Source organism: Trematomus bernacchii, unplaced genomic scaffold, assembly GCF_902827165.1.
Source record: "Trematomus bernacchii unplaced genomic scaffold, fTreBer1.1, whole genome shotgun sequence".
Taxonomy (NCBI): Eukaryota; Metazoa; Chordata; class Actinopteri; order Perciformes; family Nototheniidae; genus Trematomus; species Trematomus bernacchii.
Genome location: NW_022987531.1, coordinates 5,395,324 through 5,416,506, shown reverse-complemented (window position 1 = coordinate 5,416,506; position 21,183 = coordinate 5,395,324). Strand labels below are relative to the sequence as shown.

The following is a 21,183-nucleotide window of genomic DNA, read 5'->3' as shown; positions in this document are numbered from 1 at the left end:
ATATTTTCACTCTTTACTGTACACACCGGCTCTTGAAAAAATAAAAACATACATTTAGCCACATTATTAATGAAATTGAAATGTAGTGCACCTTTCATCCATGTAAATATTAAACAACTACTGTATGTAAAAAGGAAACTCTTACCTGCTGATCCAACAGGACACATCCCAGTGTGTGCATCTAAGCATCTCTTGTTTCCTCATTTTAAAGCATCCTGTAACCTGGCAGCCATCCAAGGAGGGGGACCATCTGATTGGACGAATCACCCTCAGCAAGAGGAGCGCCACCATGCCTAAAGAAGCCGGAGCTTTGCTGGGGTTAAAGGTCGGAGTGGGCAACAACACACACACTCACATGATGTTGTATCATTACACATGATGTCTCTACTTATTACATGGGTACATACTAAATAAACCAAATCCTTGAGTCACAATTTTGATTTAAAAATGATCGTATTGCCTCCGCTAAGAAAAATGTGTCCGTTCCACTGCGTACCAATGTCTGAAACTGCAGCGACAGCAAAGTATTTTAAAAGGAAAACAGCACTGATCGAGGTTATCTGTAACTTTCCAAGTCTGTTCACATTTTATTTTCCATTAACCAGTCTTTGAAACACTCATACCGTGTTCCCTTTAGTGTTTACTTCCTGTCTGTCTTCTTCTGCTGATTTCTCTGATGTTCAGTGCGCTGTCTTTTTAAACTCTTTCCTTCTCATGCGCTGTTTTTCTTTTTCTTTACTGGGGACAGTTTAGCCATCATAAATCCAAAGTGTCTTTTCAAATATTAAAATCAATATTTAAAAAGTCTCTTGAAACTCAAAATGAACAGAAACCAGTATCCAACCAAGCTGTGTAATAATATTGTAATGGTATTCGGTCAGCATATATGACAGATATGACACTAATCTCTTTCTCTCCCCCTCTCCGTCTCTAGGTGGTGGGAGGCAGAATAACAGAGTCAGGGAGATTAGGTGCCTTCATCACTAAAGTCAAGAAGGGAAGCCTGGCTGATGTGGTGGGACATCTCAGAGCAGGTAAACCATTACATGTGATACACTGTCTGCTGTAAAAGTAAAAAATCATCCAAACATAGGGTCTTTAAAACTGTTTCAGAAGTCTTATTTTCACTGTTCCACTTAAAACATTTTATTTTTTTTTATATAGTTTTTTGTCTCTAATTAGCTGTGTTGGTTTTAAACATATTGGCATAAAGCAAAAAATAAGGCCTTGTCCACACTTGCATGGTTATTTTCTGAAATAAATGTTTTTTTCATTGACCTAAATCGCTGTTTGAGTTAAGAAGGAAGGCCGAAATAAATAGACAAAGCTTCATAAAAAAGAGCCAAAGAGTCTATGTTAGTAATTGTAAATAATCCCATAAAAAGGCCATTGCTGTTTTACCCTAACCTTACCGTTTAAGTCACGTTTACTAAAAACTACAGGAATCAGCTTTTTTTTAAATTACTTTAAAAAAAAAAATTGTGGCCTTCTTAAAAGAGGTCACATCAAATATTTGGAATTTTAAAAAGTGTATATCTTTGAATTTAACAAATGGGCCTCAGGTGGCGTTAAGCCCCTGTCACACTGTCCCGAAATTGACACCAGATGGACACACGATAAAGGAAGTGCTCAAATTCGGCTCTGATCGTAACAACATCGGGCCATTCGTGAGGGCATCTTAAGCCATCGTATGACCACCGGTGGAGTTTCTTAGGCTCCGGCAGCAACTTCGTGAGCGGTGGCAAAATCTTTGGCATGCCAACAAATTGCCGAAGGACCTTGCGAAGGTTCATTTTCGTGTTGAATTTGTGTGTCATTTTGCCCTTCGTAAGGCCAGCGTGAGGGCATCTTGTCAAATCGTGTCATCTTCGTCTTTACTTTGTGTGATCATCGGTGCCATCGGGCATTTTTCGCCTCACGAAGACAATACGAAGGAAACAAGAAGCTGCCTGATTGTCTTAGGAAGGCAACGCGACTACGTGAAGCCCTCGCAATGCCGTCGTGTAGCCATCGTATTACAGTACGATGACATCGAGATGGGACCACGTGTGCAATGTTTCCTTACAGATCGCTTCTCTGCTTGTTTTATTGCACAACAAAATCATGTAAACATATTATGTAAATAACCCAATTTGTGTTCTGTGAAACTGAAAAGGATATTACATTGTTTGTGTTACTTTCGTTGCAGTTGTATGTCTTAAATGTAATTTAGGTTAACTTCCTGTTTTATTTAGATGCTTAAGGTGAGTTTACGCTGTTGACAGGAAGTTGTTGTTGCTATGGAAACAACATGACGGAGAAAACGTAATATGTTCTACATATAAAGACGGAGAAAGTAAAGAACAAAGTCTGAAAATATCAGTGACAATTTTTATTATATACAATCTCAAGTTTCCAAAATGTAAGGTCCCATAGTACTTTAACATAATTGTTTTTGTTACTTTCGTTGCAGTATGTCTTAAATGTAATGTAAATGTTGCCTTCGTGTGTGGTTCGGGCGCCATCGTGTGGCCTTCTGTAGGCATCGACGTACTTGCTTCGGCTGTTGCTTGGCCGTTGACCATGTTCGGGGCCAACTTCGTGCGAAATTCACAATTCCATATTCGTGTGTCCATCTGGTGTCAATTTCGGGACAGTGTGACAGGGGCTTAAGGGAATATGGAAGTGGACTCACACATGATGGTGTTTGTCTTTTCATGGGATTTGTTTACAATATTAAATGAATTTTACCTACATTTCTATGATACCCAGACTTTATTTTTAATTACATGCACGTCTGCTTCCAGGGGATGAAGTTCTGCAGTGGAATGGGAAGCTGTTACCGGGGGCGACCATGAAGGAAGTTTACAACATCATCCTGGAGTCTCAAGCGGAGCCTCAGGTTGAGCTAGTGGTATCCAGGCCTATTGGGTAAGTCAGGGATTAAACACACCCCTTACATCTGTCTTATTGGATATTTGTGAAAAATGCAATCCTTTAGTCATAACTCAGTCTAAATACCACCCTTATTAACTAGGGAGTGTTGACTCAACGGTTTCTAAGTTGCCATTTTGTCTCCTCCATCCCCTTTAAAAAAGCACTTATTAGCTCCTATTTACAGGAGGGTATAAGGTGAATTATTCCATAAAAAATGAGAAGTGGCTGCATCACATCATATTTTGTTGGTCTTAAAAACCAAGCCAGTAATGACCAGTTTGTGAGTGCATTAGAGTGGTGGTGATGATGTATTTTGTAGGCTTTTGTAATCCGGAAGTTAGCGTCACTACGGCTCACTCAACAAAATAAATGGGATTTTCCATTGGATTTCGGAGTATTGCAGGAAATAAGAAGATCTCCACATACTAACACCATTTTTATGATTTTTGAAGCTAAAATGCAATCGGTAGAAGTAAAAATGTTAGGCTGTAAACAAATCACATCACATTACTTCCTGTAACCACCACTAGGCTAAAGGCGGCTAATGTTACCTAATTTTGTAGAACAAAGCATGAAAATCTCTTCAATTTGTGTTAGGGCCTTTTAACCAAAAACACTGTCAAAAAAACCGTTGACTTAGTGATTTGTTTTACAGGTCTCAGAATCATGATATTGTTATCTTTTGTAATTATATAATTTGGTATTAATCCTTTGTATTTCCTTCCATTAATCTTTTGTTTGAACTTAATTCTCTACAGACGTCTTAATTGGGTGTTATTCTGCATTTTGCTAGCAATTAATTTAAATTGTTTTATTTTAATTGTACCAATTGTCTCTTTTTCTGAATTTGCCTATAATTACTCAAACAAATTACATATTCCGGAACACTTGGAAGAAAGAAAAAACATAATATCTCCAAGGGCATATCTGAAATAAGGATTTTAACGCATTTACATACAATAATAGCATTATTATTACTGCTAGTGGGATCTACTCATTTATGACACCCTCCATGACCCTTCATAGAATCTTTTTAAATGTCAGGTTTTACGTTTGATCTGTTTAAAAAATAATATTCTCAAACAAATGGTGATACTCTGGAATCCATAGTGACCACAGTGTTAAAAATGTACAGTTTGTGATCAGTATTTTTGCTAAGCTATTGTTGTGAGTAAGTTTGGCCTATTTTTGTATTGGGTTTATAGTGGTTTTATTTTACATTAAAAAACGAAATGTTTCTTCAACTTTTTGCATCCTTGCTTTAGAATAAGATTGAACCTCATTTGCTCTTTGATGGGAAAAATAGTTGAATGTATTAATTTTTCTCCAAACACTCGCGAAGGGTTTATAGAAAATATCAGTAAGTAATCTGCCCCTTTTATTAGGACCCCTTAATCTTCTCATGCTTATGGAAACTATTTTGGTTTTGCTGGTGCCATTTTGCATCCCTAAATGAACTCAATTGATTCCTATTTAGCAGTTATGCTAATTGATTTTTAGATAAATTGCTACAGTTTGTTAAGTCCATCTGAAAAAACTGAGAGTTCCCTTGAAGGGATGCAAAATGGCCAATGGGAAATGTCCGTCAATGTAGCATTCCTTTTGCAAGTTTTTTAAACTGTTTGTGCGGCGTCTGGGTTTTCTCTTTTTCATTCCCAGTCCAAGTCTTAGGATCCCAAAGTGAAATCCAGCACTCGCAGTGTCAAATACTTCTTTATTTTTTCCTCTATCCCATTGTTTGAAAGCGGGGTCATTGGGTTTCATAAAGCAATCAATATTGATTTGATTTTCTTTACTTGTTTTACATTTTTTGATTTTGGAATGGGCTCAAAAGCAACATAGGCTCCGTGAAACACTTATCAGTATAATGCTTGTATTTCAAATCAAAAGTTGAATTTAAAAATGTTTTTTTGCTTTCTTTCCAAGAGTGAAATGAGAAGATGGATATCTAATGTTTTAAAGTACTGAAGCTGGGAGACCAATCAGCTTGATTTGTTCAGGTTTTATGCTCGTTCAGTACATCATGATCCATCTTTTCCTTTTAACCCTCAGAAAGAAAGTGAATAAAGTACCAAATGTTGAACTTTTACTTAATTAAATGTAAAAATATCAATTTGTGGCCCCATGGATCACTCAACAATTGAGAATACAACCTCCCCATGTGCTATCAAATAATCACTGAGAAAACCTCCTGCATCTACCAATGTTGGGATGGACACTTTCAAATACTAAACTCTTCCTCTTTATAGATTTTAAATTTAAAATGACAAATTACACTGATAAGTGTTCCACAGAATACCATTCTTTTCTTTATGACAATGAAGCTAATGCAATGGCTTCTGGCGTTTCCCATGGGATCCTTAACTGTAGTTGTGGTGGTGGTGGATGATAGAAAAGATGTGGACAGAATTGAGCTGCTGGTTCCCATCCATTCTTATTATTATTTCAGTCAAAATGTCTGAATGAGTCCGGGAAAAATTGAATTTATGAGAAGAAATTGTCTCTCCTCACATTTTCTTTTGTTTCTCCATATTTGTTTTAACCACATAACATTTTAATCTCCAAATAACTTTGAATTGCAGTGCTACTTTCTTCCACTTAACTACTTCTACATTTATTTGCATGTATGCCTGTGCATCGAGAACACTACTAACTTTGTTTATTCTGGTGATATGCCAGTTTGAGAGTGGCTGACAAGAAGTTTTCTGCTTCCTTTCCAGTGATATCCCAAGAATCCCCGACACGTCCCACCCTCCATTAGAATCTAGTAAGTATGCGGGATGTTGAGACCCCTCTTTAATTCTGTTTTTATCTTGCTGATTGTCTTTTTTTTGAGAAAGCAAATATGTCTGTGTATCAACCATGGTGCTGGAGCTGGGAGTTTATTAGCCTAGCTTAGCATTGAGATTGGAAAAATGAAAGAGGCCCGATTATGCTTTTTAGTGTTTTCACTTTCCTGTCTGTTTTATAGGTTTTAGTGCATGTCAATTGTTTGCCAAGTCTAAAATACCCAAGTTCCCTCCAGAGGGAGTTTCTCTACCACCTGCCTGAAAAGCCTCCATTGGACTTCTTTGTTTACTTCTGTAACATAATGACCCCACCATGTATCACTCCTGCTCCTATTGGCTAGCACATTGTACGTTATGTTCAAACAATTTTTAACACTTTTTTCTCTTGTCTAGGATTCAATTTCTTGTTAGAGCTGACTTTCTTTTAATGAATTCTCCCCTTTTGTATCCCCAGCAGGTTCCAGTTCTTTTGAGTCCCAGAAGATGGACAGACCATCTTTACATGTCCTGTCTCCCTCCAGCCCTGGGATGCTCCAAGACGCTCCACAGTTATTGCCCGGGCAGCTCTCAGTGAGTCTGCGCACTTTGAGTGTGTTGGGCTGTTGATGTGTTGAAATGAAAAGCAAGCATCAGATTTGTTTGTGTGTTTCCCACCCAGGTGAAACTTTGGTACGACAAAGCGGGTCATCAGCTAATAGTCAACGTGATGCAGGCTGCGGAGCTTCCTCTTCGGCCTGACGGGCGGCCCAGGAGCGCCTACGTTAAAATGTACTTTCTTCCTGATCGCAGGTATGCCCCATCTTCACAGAGAGTGCTTGAAAATGCATTCCGACAGGTGTTAGCGGAGTCAATTTGGATGAATAAAGCTTGTGATCTAATCATAGGAAATTCCCATGAACAATAAGTATGTCCACTGAAAAGAGAACTTGGTTGTCTGACTCTCTGATTGTTGAACACAGTGACAAGAGCAAACGAAGGACAAAAACTATGAAGAGGACCTGTGAGCCCAAGTGGAACCAGACGTTTGTCTACTCTCATGTCCATCGCAGGGACTTCAGGAACCACATGCTCGAGCTGACGATATGGGACCAACCCAGGTCACCGGACGAGGACAGCACCTTTATGGGAGAGGTACCACACACACACACACACACACACACACACACACACACACACACACACACACACACACACACACACACACACACACACACACACACACACACACACACACACACAGAGGTCAATACACTAAATCCCAAACGGCGGATGTTTTAAACACATTTAAAAGCTTTTCTGTGTGTATTTTTACCAGCTTCTACTGTGTGTGTTATGTTAATAAGCAGTTGTGAACGGCAGCAAAACATTTCCCTATCTGTATTATGACTTGAGCAGGTCCTGATAGAGCTAGAGACGGCCTTACTGGACGACAAGCCTCACTGGTATCCACTCCAAACCCACGATGTCTCATCCATCCCACTGCCCCAGCCCTCCCCGTACCTGCCCCGACGGCACACAGACGTCCCTGGAAAGAAGCTGCAGCGTAAGTCTCTGTCTGTGAGTTCTTTAAGGATACTGTGAAGGATGAGGGATGTCGTCGAGAAGAGGCTACGTGTGGGGGTTCGGTCTTCGGCATGTTTCTGACCATTCTGAAAAGGAGCCTCCAGGAGGTACCTAGATACCTGAGACAAGAGGGTCTCACCAGATTAAATAAAAACAGATAAGGAGAGACAATAAGAAGGGAATGGGGATATAGTGTTGGAGGGATAAAGGGTCAAATAGATTCAGGGAGAAAAGGATGAAGGCTGGAAGGAATGAGGGTCGACGGTACGTAGGGAGGGTGGGATATAGGGAGGCAGGGTTGAATGGACAAAGGGATTTAGGGATAAAAAGTTAAAGGGATGAAGGGATGAGGGTTGAAATGATTTGAAGGATGGAGGGATCTAGGGAGGGAGGGATAATAGACAAAAGGACGAAGGGAGGGAGAGTTGATTAGACGAAGGATGGTAGGGATGAAAAGTGAAAGGGATCAGGGTCGAAGGGATTTAGGGAGGGAGGGACGAAGGGATTTAGGGAGGGAGGGACGAAGGGAGGGATGAAGGGGAGGGATGGAGGGTGGAATAGAAAAAATGGTAGTAGTGATAAAAAGTCAAAGGGATGAGGTCCGAAGGAATGTAGGGAGGGAGGGATGTAGGGAGGGAGGGATGAAGGGATGTAGGGAGGGAGGGATGAAGGGATGTAGGGAGGGAGGGATGTAGGGAGGGATGGATGAAGGGATGTAGGGAGGGAAGGATGAAGGGATGTAGGGAGGGAGGGATGAAGGGATGTAGGGAGGGAAGGATGAAGGGATGTAGGGAGGGAAGGATGAAGGGATGTAGGGAGGGAGGGAGGGAGGGATGTAGGGAGGGAGGGATGAAGGGATGTAGGGAGGGATGAAGGGATGTAGGGAGGGAAGGATGAAGGGATGTAGGGAGGGAAGGATGAAGGGATGTAGGGAGGGAAGGATGAAGGAATGTAGGGAGGGAGGGATGAAGGGATGTAGGGAGGGAGGGATGTAGGGAGGGAGGGATGTAGGGAGGGATGGATGAAGGGATGTAGGGAGGGAAGGATGAAGGGATGTAGGGAGGGAGGGATGAAGGGATGTAGGGAGGGAGGGATGAAGGGATGTAGGGAGGGAGGGATGTAGGGAGGGATGGATGAAGGGATGTAGGGAGGGAAGGATGAAGGGATGTAGGGAGGGAAGGATGAAGGGATCAAGGTAGAGAGGGATACATTGACTAAGGGAAGTAGAAGGGATGTAGGAATGGAAGGTTGAGGCATCTAGGCAGGGACAATTGGACGAAGGGATGAATGGAGGGAGGGATGAAGGATCGAATAGATGTAGGGAGTGAAGGATGAAGGGTGGAAGGGATCATGGAAGGTAGGGATACAAAGTCAAAGGGATGAGGCTCGAAGGGATGTCGGGATGAAGGGATCTAGGGAGGGAGGGATACATAGACAAAGGGAGGTAAGGAGGGAGTGTTGACTGGATAAGGTAAAGCAGGGATGAAGGGAGGTAGGGATGAAAGGTCAAAGAGATGTAGGCTTGAAGGGATGAGGTATAACATGTATAGTATATCAATGTAAATGTATGTTTTCCATACCCTTCCCTAATACTGCATTTGTGCCTGGACATGTGCACGCATATATGTGTATGTGGTTTATACCCATATCTATGTGTGTCTGTGTGTGGTGTTTATCCATATCTATGTGTGTCTGTGTGTGTGTGTTTGTCTATGTGTGTGTGTCTCTGATGTTCAGGTTCTCAGCGTGTAACAGAGCCTGAATTTGATGAAGGTACAGCAGTAATGTCTAAAGGTGGGTGGGGATTGTTTTCTAGTATTACTTTCTGTGTTTCCCTCAAACTCATTTGTATTTGTGGTGCTGTTAGTAGGGTTGCTCTTTCACTGATACACTTGCCTCTCAGGGCTTCCAAGCACTTCATATGACATTGGGTTAGGGTTAGCTGTCATTGTACATCTGTCTGACAGTAGCATTCATTTAACAACATCAAGCCAAATTCCTCGTATGTGTGAACCTACCTGGCAATAAACCTGTTTCTGATTCTGATTCTGAAATGCTCAGCACATTACATGAAATACCATTTTAAATCAAAATGGGTTACTCTAGTTTCAACAGTATGACAGACCACCACAAACAAATAATGATGTGTGTGGAAAACACTATCATGTCATACACTACATGTTGGCATGTGAAATGTTTATATAAAATATACATTTCTACCATGTATTTCGAAACACTGCCTTTGTTTGTGTGCTTATTGGGGTACAACTACACACTGTACATGTCTTGTTTGTCTCGGAATGTTAGGGTCGGATTTCATGATATTGGCTATTATAAGATCAGGTTGATGGATTACATATTTCACTGATGATATCCCTTAAGAATAATATACATTCCCTTTTTGGTGACTTTTATGGGAAAAAAATAGTTTTGTTATTTACTTCGATTATATAGTATCGACCCAGACAAGTACAGTCAGAATACCTATATATTGAACCAAATTCCGTATTAAAGGGAAGAAAACCGTAATGATCCTGGATTTTATAGTACAATACCCTCACAGTTAAATTCTGGTGGAATTACAACATATGGAATTTTAACATTAAAGGTAGGGTAGGTAATTTTGGAGAAACCAGCTCGAGTGTGCTAGAATTTGAAAGTACAAGAGCCCCTCCTCCAACACACACAAACGCGCACATGACCAATGAGGGCACGAGATAAGTTTGTGCACAGATGGAAGGCTGACAGGCAGGTAGGCCATCCGGTTATTTTAGCCGGGCCGGCTAAAATGATTGGTCGTGCTTTTTACAGCGCCACGGCTTCCACAGATGACATTTTTTTATGTATTTATTGTCAAAGCATTTAATATATTCATTGCTATCGGGATGTTAAGAGCATTCCATGGAATTTAACAAAAAGTGTTTCTGAAATCAATTACATACCCCACCTTTAACTATAAAAAATAACGAGTGTTAACTCTTAGTAACACCTCACTATATCAGTCGAAACTACTTTTCACTCATTAATGAGTTCCCACAGAAGGGATAAAAAAACACATCACACTTCTTCCACCAACTTTTTCTTTTAATTTAATGCATTGTTGGAATAAATGAAAAACCTTGGCAGAACTTTCCAAAGCAAAACAAAGCGCCCGCTGTGAGCTTTGAGGTGATTTTCTTTTGGAAATGAATCAAGTGACCTCGAGAGCAAAAACAAAGCCTGACACAGTCCCAAAGATCCCTTCAAGGCTGATCAGTCCCTCTGTTTGAATGTTTTCATCTTCAGAGATAATTGTGCTGCTACACCACCAAAGAAAGTTACAGTTACAGTTCTATGTATAGGCTCATCTTTAAATAGACTGTATCCTTGAGACAGACTGTCCTGTTGTAGTACAATATGGTTATTGTAACATTATGATTAGAGTAGTAAACCATAATCCAGACACCTACTTGGACATTTCCATTTACTTATGAGTGTGTGTGCCATTTCCATCCAGCAGCTGAGGGGCGTGGCAGGGAGAGGCAGCGGGAGTCAGCGTCTACCCTGGAGGTGCCGGACCAGCAGAGGATGCCCCCCCATCACATACGCTCCCGCTCGGTGTCCCCGCACCGTGAGGAGCAGGGACGCATCCGATCACGGCCCCCCAACGTTCCCGCCCAGAGGTGAGGAGGAAAGGATGACATGAGAGACAGAATTTACAAAATAAACAGCAAACGTACAGTATATCATTACATATACACAAAATACATATCTCAATAGAGTATCTAATTAATACACAATATAAAATGTCCAGAATATTATTTGAATATATAGGGTACCTTATACATACATTTTTTTCCAAAGTAGCAGTTTTTTTATTATAATTTCATTAATTTTAGTTAAGAAAGTCTGCTATCCCCAGTAGCGGCCTGCTATCTAAAAAGAGCACACTGCTGAATGTCCAAAATCAGAATCTAGTATTCAACAAAAAAAAATATTTAAGTAATGGTTAATTTATTAAAATCTTTTAAGCTATAAACTTGAAAAATTGGTGGTAAGAAATGTGTACATTTGGTTTATGCACGCATAATCCAATTCTCTTCTGCTGATTTGTATCATGCAAACGGTCATATTCTATCCAAACACAAAACATATTTTGAACATTTTAAATCAATTTAAACAGTTAGTCTTTACCTGTTGACTAATAATGGTTACAAAAATGCTTGATGGGAAGACATTGGTCACTCCTAAGAGGTAAAAGCAACATGGGAGGAAAGACAGAGTTTGTTGGAAGCCGTTAAACAGAGTCCATCTACTAATGAAAAGTCTGACGCAGAACACACAGTGCTGCCAGCTCTGCTTTTACTGGCCCGGACAAATGAGCCACGCCAAGACTCTGCTACAAACCTCCTGACCACTAACCTTCCTTCCTTGCTTCCTTTCCTCCTTCCTTTCAGGAGTCTGGATGATGAGCTTCCTCACACTCGTCGTTCTCGTTCTCCGACCCGTCACTACGACTCTGCCAGAGGTCGCCACCAGCAGGAGGAGTACCTGGATGACAGGTGAGGGTCGCTTGTGGGTCATTTAACGACACCTAATGTCATCAGAGTTGCTTGGTTGGCATACAACATATAAATATGATCTACTTTTGACTGCTTCCTTTTGTGCAGTTTGAATGAGATAGCAGAGTTTTGTGCAAATCTGTGACCGCTGAATCTGTTTTTTACGTGAGTGTGAACTGCTGTAATGAGATTTGCTACAACTTTATTTAAAAAAACAGGTCAAGTTCTCTTGTTTACCATTTGAAAAATAATTCACAATTTAATTTCTCTCACCTATCTTTTTACTTAATTTCTTATTACGTGCCTCGAAACTGCATTTGGTGCATTTGATTGTAATTATGTATATATTATTTACTTGAGAGTGTTGGGACAAATGGCTTTGTTTGGAAACAATTGCGGCGTTTCAGTGTGTCTTTGCGCAGGTGTGTGTGTGTGTGTGTGTGTGTGCATGTTGGGTTTATAGCAATCTGGGCCAGGTCTTTCCTATTCACCCTCTTCTCATTGTGCTCTTCTTGGTTTTTTTGACTGTTGTTGATTTTGTTTCATCCATCCCCATGGTAACCACAGTGAGGTCATCATGATCCACCAGTCAATGCGAGGCAAAAGTGCTGAGTGCCTCCACACCAGGTAAACTGGCCAATCACGACATGTTGTTTACATTCAGGGTTCTGGATCACATGGATGTTGTAGTGCGTAGTGTGTCAGACTGTCTCTCTGTGCAATTGACTTCAAACACAGGGGTTGAATCCATCACTTACAATCCTATTTAGAAAGGGATTAAAGAGTGTGAACATATCCAACTGTAAGCAAAGCTTTTACTTTGCTGTAAGTGTTGTTAAAGCAAATTGTTTGTCATTTCAAATGTGCATTTAACAAAACAAGTGACATTAAACACGATGGCAATAGACAATATTTGTATTATATTCAACAAATAGCATTAAATCCACAAATTAGTTCATTCTATCCCACACTACTGTAACACTCAACTTCCCTGCCTGTGGTTCTTAACCCTAAATACATTTTTATTCCCACTGAACGTGATAATCTTAAAAAATTAGGCAGGACGCTTTGAATACATTTTTTTGAGTCCAAAAATATCCAATCTTTTGCCGACATTACTTCAACAGGAAGACAAAAAAATAAAAGCGTCTAACAAGTGACATGTAATGTAATGTAATGTAATTTGTGCATGCCCGACATGACACATATCACATGACCCTGAAAAGGATTTTTAACTTATAATCAAAATGCTTAGGAAGCTTTTTAGAATACCAACCAATTCCATTGACTTCTATTTAAAGTGAGCTGGACTGTCAATGTTTTTTACTCTTACTTAACATGCATTATGGTATGGATGCACTCACAATATATGTCCGTGGAATACACATTGTTGACAGTAAGACAAATATATAACATGATCACTGACTTGACAATGACTCATACTTTTCCCCATCATTTTGGGCAATGTGGAAAATGTGAGGAATAAGGAAGCACAGCTTGTACTGCCACTTTAACGAAGCGTTATTTGGGGCAATGAAATACAGTTAGATCACATTGAGCTAGTTGTTTAGTTGTATTGCTGCCTCAGATCCACAAGAGGACACTACAGGACCATGCTTTTGCATTCCAACTGTGTCTCGTCCTTGGCATGCTGCTATTCCCTCTGAAGGGCTGCAATCTGTTCCCATAACGTAATACAGTTTGAGATATAAAGACTTGTCATTTCATATTTGCGTATAACATACACTGTACATGGGTTTGACGTGTGTTTTGAGCACACGGTGAAAGAGGTAAGTTACACGCTTAAGAACACATCCTTTTGTCTAAAAAATGCTCTATTACAAGTACAATTCCTGCATTTAAAATGTAAGTAAAAGTACAAAAGTTTAAGCATCAATATATATACTATAAAAGTAATATTATGCAGGGGGGCTCATTTAAGCATCATGTATTTTAAATGATTGTATTATAATTATTGATACATTAATATGTTCATCAATTCAAGTAAAAGTGGGGTTTATTGGAATAACTCATAGACTGGGTGTCTTAACTTATAATAATATATGAACAGATACCGCCATTCTTTTGTACTTACTATAGTAATTGAGTAAATAAACCTGTTACATTCCACCACTGTTCTACACACACTGGTGTGTTAAAAGGAGGTGTGTGTTTTTAAGCGTGTCAGTAGAGATGAGTCGGCTTGTGACGCGTGTATGCTGTCATGTAGTGCTGTAGCTGCACTCGCTTACACTGCAAACACCTACAAGCTTAGCCAGTGATTTTGCAAGAAATGCACTGTTAAGAAACATATCAGACGACTGTGAAATAATAATAAACGTACCTTAAAAAAAGCTTTACAACATAATGCACAAAATCACTGGATAAGCTGGCACCTTTTTGACCTACAAAACGTTCCATCTGTGCAAACAGTTCCACAGACGTGTTTTCTTTCTCCTCTTCCATCCATTCCTTCCCCTTTCCCACTTCTGTCTGCTGCATGCATGCTAACACCAGAAGATCTACTAGGCACAATAACACACTGCCACCTAGGATGCCCCTTATGTTCAACGGTATCCACAAACGCACCAACAGGTAAGTCCATAGGCGTGGGTTCAGTATGCTTCAAACAAACAAAGTGCATATACCTAAACATGTTTTGCTCTGTGTTCCTATCTCAACATTGTCTTTAAACAATCTCCTTAATGTTATTTAAAAAGGAGCAAGATCATAGAATGATGTTTCACCAGCCTTAAATATTTAAAGTGAAATCATGTTTTCTTCGTCAGTTCGGCAAGCCAGACAAGAACTACACATACTAGTAATAGCCATGCATCTTTGGAACCATGCTGATACAACAAACAATATATGTATATCTAAAGCTGACCCAGAGAGACCTAACCTCAAGCAACAGCAACTAAAACTGTCCATGGATAAAATGAATGAGACTTTTACTTCCAGAACCAGAGGTGCCTGATGCTTTGTCCCATGGAACCAATTGAAAAGCCGTCGTGGGAAACTGTTTAAAAATGGGCAGCAACCTTCAAAATAATACTTAGCAGGGATTGGATTGACCATCCGCCAATCAGGTCTATCATAGTCTCACTTCGCCAAAATCAACTTAGGCGGTGGCCTTTAAGATGTTCTTTTCCACATAAACCATGTCCTGGGCTGCGAGTAGCTCATCACAGGATTCTGATTGGTTTAAAAACACTGTTGGTATATTACTTGAAGCCTGACAAGATGCATTTTTTCATGTGATCTTGTGATAGTACCATATATGGTAACCCAAAGATAGTTCCTTCCAAAACGTCTGCCATTATTGCCTTTTGTCCAGCCCAATCTCTCTATCAGAATCTGGGGTTTTTCCGTACCTGTAGATTTTACTAAGGGATATAAGGTTAACTGGACACACTTTTGGACAGTTGCTTCTCAAAGGAACAATGCATGATCTGAAAGAACACACACAATAGTGGGGAGGGAGGCTGTGACGCAGTGGACTAGTGCGTTGGTGTTCGGATCAGGGTTCAAAACCCACTGCAGTCAGCATGTCGTTGTGTCCCTGGGCAAGACACTTCACCCCAAATTGCTCCTGTCGGGCGTCTAACAAGTAACATGTAATGTAATAGTGACAGGTGTACATTAGTTGTCAAAGGAAGATCAAACCCTTCCAATATCCTGTTTTCAACACCAACATTTCTGCAAGCACATTGTCTGAAGCATACTGAGTCCTTTATACATTTTGTGGTGCCAGTGTGATTTTGTCCTATACCTGTGGAGAAGCACGTAATGATGTTGTCGTAGTGAATGTAAATCATCTCCAACATTAGAGTTAGCGTATCTGCTTACATCTGGGGACTTCCTTTTATGTGAGTATGTTCTGCAACAGCAGGAGCTTCACAGATTAGATTACAATCCACGCTTTCTTTGCTTTATTTTGTTTCATTTGATAATGCACGCTGTTATTGAAATCTTCGTTTTGTGACTAGTTCCACGCTGCCTGCATGTCGAAAGATAAGCTCTGTTGTGGGATCGCACATGGTCATGGCAACACGCAGCTCCATTACACAGCGCGTTGTAATGTTCACAGATGAGGTGACCATTAGGTAAGACCATAGACTGTATATGGGTAGTAAGACACACACATACATGCGTACAGATTATAATTTAATGGGAAAACATTTAAGTGTAAACCATGCCAGGCTGTATCAAAATCCAAGTTTCCACTTTACCCCATCATCACGACTTCCTGACATCCTTACGTCAGTCATGGTTTTATCCAAGCATTATGATTTTGGGACCCTAACAAGATTTATTTTAATACATTTATTTCTGTTTGTCCATTGTTTTTCTCTTTGTGTTTGTTTCTGTCCTCTCCTCCTGTCTCCTCCTCCATTGGATGGCATGTTGTGCTGTCGTGCCTCTAGTGATCTGCAGCCTTCTCTGGACAGGGTTAGGAGCGCTAGCGCCAACTGTCTGACTCCAGACAATCATGCCCCCTCACCAGAGACTGAAAGGTACCAGCCTCTGTCCCCCCCCCCCCCCACACTCCTGTAGTGCTCCAGTCGATCTTCTACCTTTCCTGGTCTTTGTAGTTATTTTCCATCCGAGTTGTCCATCTATAACTGAAGATTAAGCTTCCCCCTTACTCACGCTACCAAGACCCCATGGCTGTACAGAAATCTGGCCTAGTCCACACTCACACAGGTATATATTTTTTCCATCTTTCTCCAAAAAAACCCCTGTCATCTAGAAGCGGCACTATTTTTGCCACGTCCATTAACACGATAAATATTGGCTTATTTGGACTCCTCAAAAACAAGATTTCACTTCATCTCATTTCATGTTACAGGCCAAGAACTCTGATTTCCCTTTCTACAAGTCAACAATAAAATCAGTTTCTGAAAATGTAACCCTGGCAGAAGTTCTACAAAAGCTCTATTTTCAGTAACCTAAAAGGCCATTTCTGAGTGTGAGGAAAACTAAAACACATTGACATTTCTTTTTTAAATACCTTATGTGTGGACTACGCCTGTTATTCCAATCTGGTGTTTCATCCTGAAGCTCCCATGTTTTGCCACAATGTCGTGTATGAAGGTGCAACGATTTTCTAAAACTGACAGAATTAGATAATGAATTAGCAGATTTATAAGAACATTTGTATTTAGAATTACTCTTCTCTAGAGAGATTTTCAAATCTTCTTATCATTGAAGAAACACTATCAAGAAATGTTGGTCCATTAATGATTTGGCCCCGTGACAACAGAGTCGGTGCACCTCTTCTTGTACACTTTAACTAATTACTGTATCTCAAGAGGAATCACTTCACCAACCAGCCTACTACATGCTGCTTAGTTTTACACTGTCCAGGCCTTCAGTGGAATCCCCCTTTCACCACTGTATCTACATTGTGAGCTTCACCTCTTAATAATAACAACCTGCATAACTATTTCCAGTGTCTTTTTAAAACAACTGTAAATGAACGCTCTCCTGCTCAACCATTATCCACAATGTCATTATAATACCTTGAAGGAAATGCTTGAATTTATCAAAGTTTATTATATGACAATCATCACATGCGTTATGTATGACAGAGTTGTTCATCCCTGCAATCATCCATCCTGTCCACACTGGCCATGAAGTGATACATTTGTAGTGTGACTACAGTGTAGAAGATGTTGGTCAAAAATCGTATTTCTATCCTCCGTTCATCTTCATCCTGGACGTTGCAAGTAGGTTTTTTGATGTTTTTTTTTCTGGCAACAAATCTACATGCAACTGCCAGGACAGTTTTTAAATGTTTCTGGATCAACAGGAAAAGACATACAACAAATGTTTGCACTAAGATTTAACTGTGTTAGGTCAGTTATTTCCTGGGAATATCCTTGAAGAGTTGGTGGATACCAACACCGAACTGAAAGGGAAGGGAATGTTGGACTTTTATTGATTCTGTGGACAAAACTCTAAATGCAAGCTAATATTGCTCCATGTCTGCAGGGTGTATAAATAGGCATATGTTTGCTAACACGTTCATTATTTTCACTTTATAAGGTGATTGTAAGTCAGTATTTTGCTGCCCCCTGGTTGCCAAAAAATAAGGGTACCCATGTCAGACACAAAAATACTTTACTACATACCCAGTAATGAAATGGCATGGATTTCTGATTTTCTAATGGCTTTCTGATTTGGTCCTATGGTTGATATATTTTGTATGTGTACATGTAGAAAATCGTTTTCCCATTCCCTGCCCCGGAGACGTCCAGCGAGTCCCAGGATTCTTATCCAACATGCTTCCCCTGAAGATGACAGGTACCCTTTTGTGGACCGCAGCCACTTCCTCTTAGAGCTTGACTAATGCCTAAAAATCTGATGCCAATTTTGAACCAAACCCAAGTGTTTTTATGAATTATGATTAAAGGATCATTTCTTATTTTTACTTGGCAAATAACCGTTTAGTTTGTCACCAATTCCTAATTTTGTTTTTGGTTAAGGTTAACCCTATCCTCTAGGCTTAGCATTATTGGGTTTAGGCAGATGTCAAGCTCTACCTCGTATTTGCAGCTAGCGCTAATCTCTTTGCTGCGTTTTCACATTTCTGATAAGCTGGTTGTGAATTGGCACCCTTACATTTTCCAATCTTTCTACTCTTCTCAAAATGTAGTGAGTGACATTATCTTGTATCATATCTCATAGAGCTAATAAATGAATACCTCATTTTGGTTGAATTTCAATACTTAAGGAAAGTGGCTGATTTTCAAATTTTCGAATGCTTTGAAAGGAATAGTTTGACTTTTGCTTGTTCTCTTATTAGTGAACATTATAAGTTTCATACCACTCTTATATTCGTTTGTTAAATATGAAGAAACAGCCAGGAGAAAGTTAGCCCATTAGCATAAAGACAACACAATTATTAATCAACTAGGTAAGCATTAATAAACAAAACATAGCGTGTTACCTGGTGATCTTTGGAAGAACTTTTGGGTAGATATTGTCACCTGGAACATGACTATCACGTTTACTCGACTTAACGCTAGGCTAAGCTAATATCGCTTAACTTTAGCGTCATATTTAAAAAATATACACTGGTGGTATCAATCTTCTCATCTAAGTCTCGACAAAAAGCCAAAAAACTGTCAAACTATTACTACTTGAACTCGCTCAGGGGCCATACATGTGCAGCACTCTAGACGGGCTCATTCCGGTTTTCACTTTGTTTTTCCAAATACAAGATAATATCACAAGCTACTCTTAACTATTTTCGCAATTTAGCTTCCTGTCGCTACGCCTAAACTTCTGGTTTGTGGTTCATTAGCAGGACACAGTGAAAGTGACCACAATATGCAATGTTGTAAACAAGCTTTGTTTCATACTTTGTCACTCACATTGTGAAATGGTTGCTTGTATTTCTTGGTTTTTCTGCTCGTGGGTGTTGTTTATCTGGTTTGTGATTTGTTGCAGAGTTCTAGCCAAAGTTTTCGTCCCTGGTTGTGGTTGTTGTTGCCGAAGCTTTGTCCTGTTGTTTTTCTATGCTGCCTTTGAGATTTTGGTTACTGGTTCTTCTCTTCTGAACGTAGTAGATTGTACTGGTTATGGTGTTGAATCCCGCCTTGTTAAGTTTGCTTCCTCTCTACGGGTGTACTTTTGTCCTAGGAATTGCATCTGCAGCTTCTGTGTGCTCGTTTTTCTCTCGGTCTTTAAGTCACACTTTTTCAAGGCTTAGTGCTCAGCAATGAACTCATGATGTCCATAATTCATGTGTGTGTGTGTGTGTGTGTGTGTGTGTGTGTGTGTGTGTGTGTGTGTGTGTGTGTGTGTGTGTGTGTGTGTGTGTGTGTGTGTGTGTGTGTGTGTGTGTGTGTGTGTGTGTGTGTGTGTGTGTGTGTGTGTGTGTGTGTGATGGTGCATGTATCATCCTTGTCATCTTCATGTCCATGACTGGAGAATATGGATGCTACTTCCTACTCAAGAGACTTTAATTCACCTCAGTACAAAGAAGAGGTACACACTCACTGACATGCACACACACACAGGCTCAGTTACAGATGAAGCACCAGTGTGTGACACCTCTTATTCATATCACAATCACACCATCCATCACAGCATGCTTCCTATTTCCTGTTTTCCAGATCATAAACTTGTAAGGCCAATGACAGCCCCCTGACAGAGTCTGACTCCTCTAAATCTAAATGATGTATCCTCCATCATGCTCTCTGCCATCCTCTCATCCATCCATCCATAATTTTTTTTTCCTTTTGTGTATTGTTCCCTTTCCTCATCCACCATTCTCCAGGCAGCCTCGGACCCTGGAGACACCTGAGTGTAACACTCTTGGCAGGAATCTCCCTACCAGTGGCAGGTAAGACATGTACTGTAGGCTCAGCACATGTCAAACATTAGTGTAGGAGGGCATTGACGGGAGCCTGAAATTACACGACCAACAAGAAAATAATTTTAAATAAGTATATGGTAGCCTTTCAAAACAGCAAAAAGTATGTTTTATTAAAATGGCAGTTTAACCACAAAATCAAAAATAGATAAAAAATGTTATACACATATTCTTCCCATAACCTGAATGGCTATTCATCCGTCTAGATTGTCTTGGTGTGAGTTGCTGAGTGTTTTAGATGTCAGCTTCTCTTCAATATGATAAAACTAAATGCCTCTCAGCTTCTCTGCTCGAAACGCCCAACATTTGACACATTTTAAAAACTCAACAGCAATGTCTCCTCTAAATCTTTCTTCTACTACCACCAAGAAAATGCAGAAGTAAGCGTGCTCCTGCTCAGCTAGCTAACGTTACAGCTTAGCCAAGAAAGACGCCATTGATGTTACATTTGGTACTGTAACAAGCCTCTCTATTAAAAGATGCTTCTTTCTTCCGAGTGCTTTTGTAGAAACTAAACAGTTATTTTTTTGGGTAAACAGTTAATGGTTTCTGGAAAGTTCCACACAACTTTTTAGAGACAGATGCTGTCTGAAATTGCGTACCCTTTGTACTTACAATGTAAGGTATGGCCAAATGCAGTGCATTACTAGTACCGGGATGATGCTTTCAAAAAGTTAAGTGTGGATCGCTGAACGATTCTAACTCTCAACAACTCCCATCTTGGCTATGTAATGGAAGTTAGGCGACCAGCTGCGATTGGTTGCTCCAGTAAACACAACACTATACAAATAAAAGTTATATATGTGAGTTTATTTCACTATTAACAAACACCCCTAGTGCTCATGTACCTCTATACTGGTGTTGAACAGAAGCCGCCGTTAATTTTATAGCGTAACGATCGTTGCTAGCTAGCCAGCTAGCTAGCCAGCTAGCTAACAGCGGTGATAGTCAGTTCCGGTCAGGGCAAAGCAGCCATGTGCGAAATGTA

General features: G+C 40.1%; 1 protein-coding gene across 2 annotated transcripts in view; it reads left to right on the top strand.

Annotated features, from left to right (window-relative positions):
- LOC117476101 (regulating synaptic membrane exocytosis protein 1-like) overlaps positions 1–21,183 on the top strand; it is a 103,188-nt gene that overhangs the window by 68,391 nt on the left and 13,614 nt on the right. Inside the window, exons 8-23 of one of the 2 annotated variants that reach the window (XM_034122475.1) lie at positions 212–325; positions 935–1,034; positions 2,787–2,910; positions 4,259–4,276; positions 5,637–5,683; positions 6,160–6,275; positions 6,364–6,494; positions 6,665–6,836; positions 7,101–7,248; positions 10,765–10,930; positions 11,705–11,809; positions 12,377–12,436; positions 14,327–14,404; positions 16,237–16,326; positions 18,035–18,118; positions 20,100–20,165. In XM_034122475.1, coding sequence (XP_033978366.1) covers positions 212–325; positions 935–1,034; positions 2,787–2,910; positions 4,259–4,276; positions 5,637–5,683; positions 6,160–6,275; positions 6,364–6,494; positions 6,665–6,836; positions 7,101–7,248; positions 10,765–10,930; positions 11,705–11,809; positions 12,377–12,436; positions 14,327–14,404; positions 16,237–16,326; positions 18,035–18,118; positions 20,100–20,165 — 1,619 coding nt within the window. Of the gene's footprint in view, positions 1–211; positions 326–934; positions 1,035–2,786; positions 2,911–4,258; positions 4,277–5,636; positions 5,684–6,159; positions 6,276–6,363; positions 6,495–6,664; positions 6,837–7,097; positions 7,249–10,764; positions 10,931–11,704; positions 11,810–12,376; positions 12,437–14,326; positions 14,405–16,236; positions 16,327–18,034; positions 18,119–20,099; positions 20,166–21,183 lie in introns of both variants that reach the window. The other variant, XM_034122474.1, reaches the window with a different exon arrangement.